The sequence below is a fragment of the Lepeophtheirus salmonis genome, chromosome 5 (assembly GCF_016086655.4).
Source record: "Lepeophtheirus salmonis chromosome 5, UVic_Lsal_1.4, whole genome shotgun sequence".
In the NCBI taxonomy this organism is placed as follows: Eukaryota; Metazoa; Arthropoda; class Copepoda; order Siphonostomatoida; family Caligidae; genus Lepeophtheirus; species Lepeophtheirus salmonis.
In genome coordinates this window covers 28998351-29000607 of record NC_052135.2, presented here as the reverse complement: position 1 = coordinate 29000607, position 2257 = coordinate 28998351, and the positions used below count along the sequence as shown (strand labels likewise).

Sequence of the window (2257 nt, the reverse complement as noted above, 5' to 3'; positions counted from 1 at the left end):
ATGAGATGGTGGCCAACGACACTGGATTTTATCTTAGCATTATTGGGAGTTTTCTCCCGCGCGGAAAGTTCCAAAATTGTGACTCGACGTTTCTCCATATTATCGGCTGTTGTTTCACTGCTGCTATTTAGATTTTACTTGAGTTTTGTTTATAACTAGTCAAGACCCTTGCCTCGAAGTATACACCGGTTTCAACTCAATAAAATCACGCAAATGTACATGGCGTAACATTTAAAGGAGTGTTCAGTTTAAAACGCGCACACCTGTATCTCCCAAGGTACTAATAAATAATAATATCGACTGTTTCCATCCCTAGCAACTATTAAAGATTAATGATGACATCATTAATAATCCATAAACACCATAAATGATATCAGTCTCATATCTTCACTAGTCATCTACGGTGACAACTTTCCAAACTGTATGACGTCACTAAATATCCTGCTTTAAAATGGGAATGAATTCTGCAGGTAATGAATTTATTTGGCATGATACTACTAGAATGAAAAGACAGATATTTTTTAGAAATGTAATTATCGGTCACACTAAACTGCTAAAGTCGTTTTTACTTATAGATCTAGAGATGAGCAAAACGTAGAGACATATATCAGTTTTAAGATTAAAAAAGGGAAATGGGATGGGGCTTATGTTCTTTTTTGTTAATTCTTTAATAGATCGTAGTGGTGTTAACGTTGTCTTGTTACAAAATAACTTTTCCCTATATTTGTTGTAATTTTTTTGAAAGAATAAATATATATTTAAATATCATTATATTATTTTCCCTTCAATATTATTATTTTAAATATTGAAGGTTCTTCCCTCCATAGAAGTGACACATTTTCCCCCCTCCAAAATCATATGACAGGCAGCTGATGTCGATATGGGTCTTAACTCACTAGTACCATAACTATCTCCCCGCCTTCTCCTCCGGCTTTTCAAAATACTATAAAGGAACATCTTAGATCAGTGGTTCTTAACCTTATTGGAGGTACTCAACCCTTCAAGCTTCATCAGTGCAGTCACCGAATACCTTCATGATTGGAAAAATAAAATAGGACTTCTTCAAAGAACATAGGTATATATTTTATGACTGCACAAAATGAACCACTATTTTCAAAGAGCAAAACCAACAAAACAGGAATTTTACGAAAAAACTATATCATTGAATATTAGTTGGAAATTAATGTGTCTTTTCTGTTCCTTTTCAGACACAAGTTCAGAAAAGCGTGGCTTCACCTTGGCAAGTCCCACTCTCATTTCGTTTTCGCAAACGAGTATATTCATTTTCTTTGTTTTTATGTACACCATCCTCGATAAGGATTTCTCAACAAAAAAAATATATCTTGTTACAAACGGTATGAGTATATCCAGGGCTTTCCTTACAATAAGAGGGTATGATACGATTTCCTGACACCAAAACGTTGACAGTGTTTTTGTTCTAAAGTGTTGCCGTTGAAGCTGGTTCTGCGGAAGTTCAATGATTTCATCGAGATATTCATCGTTCACGTTTGCTGTCGCAACACTAAACGTGAAAGATTGTCTCACCCATGGGGCATATGATCCTGGGGTGTGGAAATATCCCTCGATAAACTTTGTAAGATCTTCTAGGTGTATGGCAATTACTTGCTTCAGCTCTACAGAAGTACCTCGTATTCCGAGATACATTTCCTTACACAGCTCTTTGAAGATACAGTGATTCATAGCACTACTTCGCACGTATTTCACACATTCAACTACAACTTTTAATACTTGCGCTACTTTTAGAGGCAAGGTTTGTGTTGCAAGCCAATGCCTGTGCAGAACACATAGCGTAATAATGATGTCCGGTACATTGGAGTTCACCAGCGCTTCAAAATCAGAGTGGCGTCCCAGCATGGTTGAAGCTCCATCCGAACAAACTGCAGAAACCATATTCCATGAAAGATTATTGCCTTTGAAGAAGTCATCCACGAGTTTGTTCACATCGACTTCCCTGGTTGTTTTGTAAGAGGGTTACAAAATAGAAAATCTTCTTTTATCACGTTATCTTACATATAGCACACAAATACGACAAGCTGGCTTAGATTAGAAATGTTAGTGGTCTCATCGAGTTGGAGGCTGAATTTTACAGGGCTTGAATAAGATCTGCAACTATTTGAGCCAAGATGTTATTGCTCATGTCGTTTATTCTCTTGCTGATAGTGTCATTTGAAAGAGAAATTTGAGATATCTTATCTCCAGTAGCTTTTCCTATAATTATATTCGCCATCTTCAACGC

At 36.4% G+C, this 2257-nt stretch overlaps 1 protein-coding gene across 1 annotated transcript; it reads right to left on the bottom strand.

Moving 5' to 3' along the window:
• Positions 1-1143: 1143 nt before the first annotated feature.
• LOC121117540 (protein FAM200C-like) lies at positions 1144-1911 on the bottom strand. The gene has a single exon (XM_040711997.1). The coding sequence runs from the start codon at positions 1909-1911 to the stop codon at positions 1144-1146; it is 768 nt and encodes a 255-aa protein (XP_040567931.1).
• Between the last annotated feature and the right edge of the window lie 346 nt (positions 1912-2257).

What these genes read in the sequence shown, in the direction of transcription:
- LOC121117540 (XM_040711997.1), bottom strand. Translation starts at nt 1,911, where the DNA reads ATGGTTTCTGCAGTTTGTTCGGATGGAGCTTCAACCATGCTGGGACGC.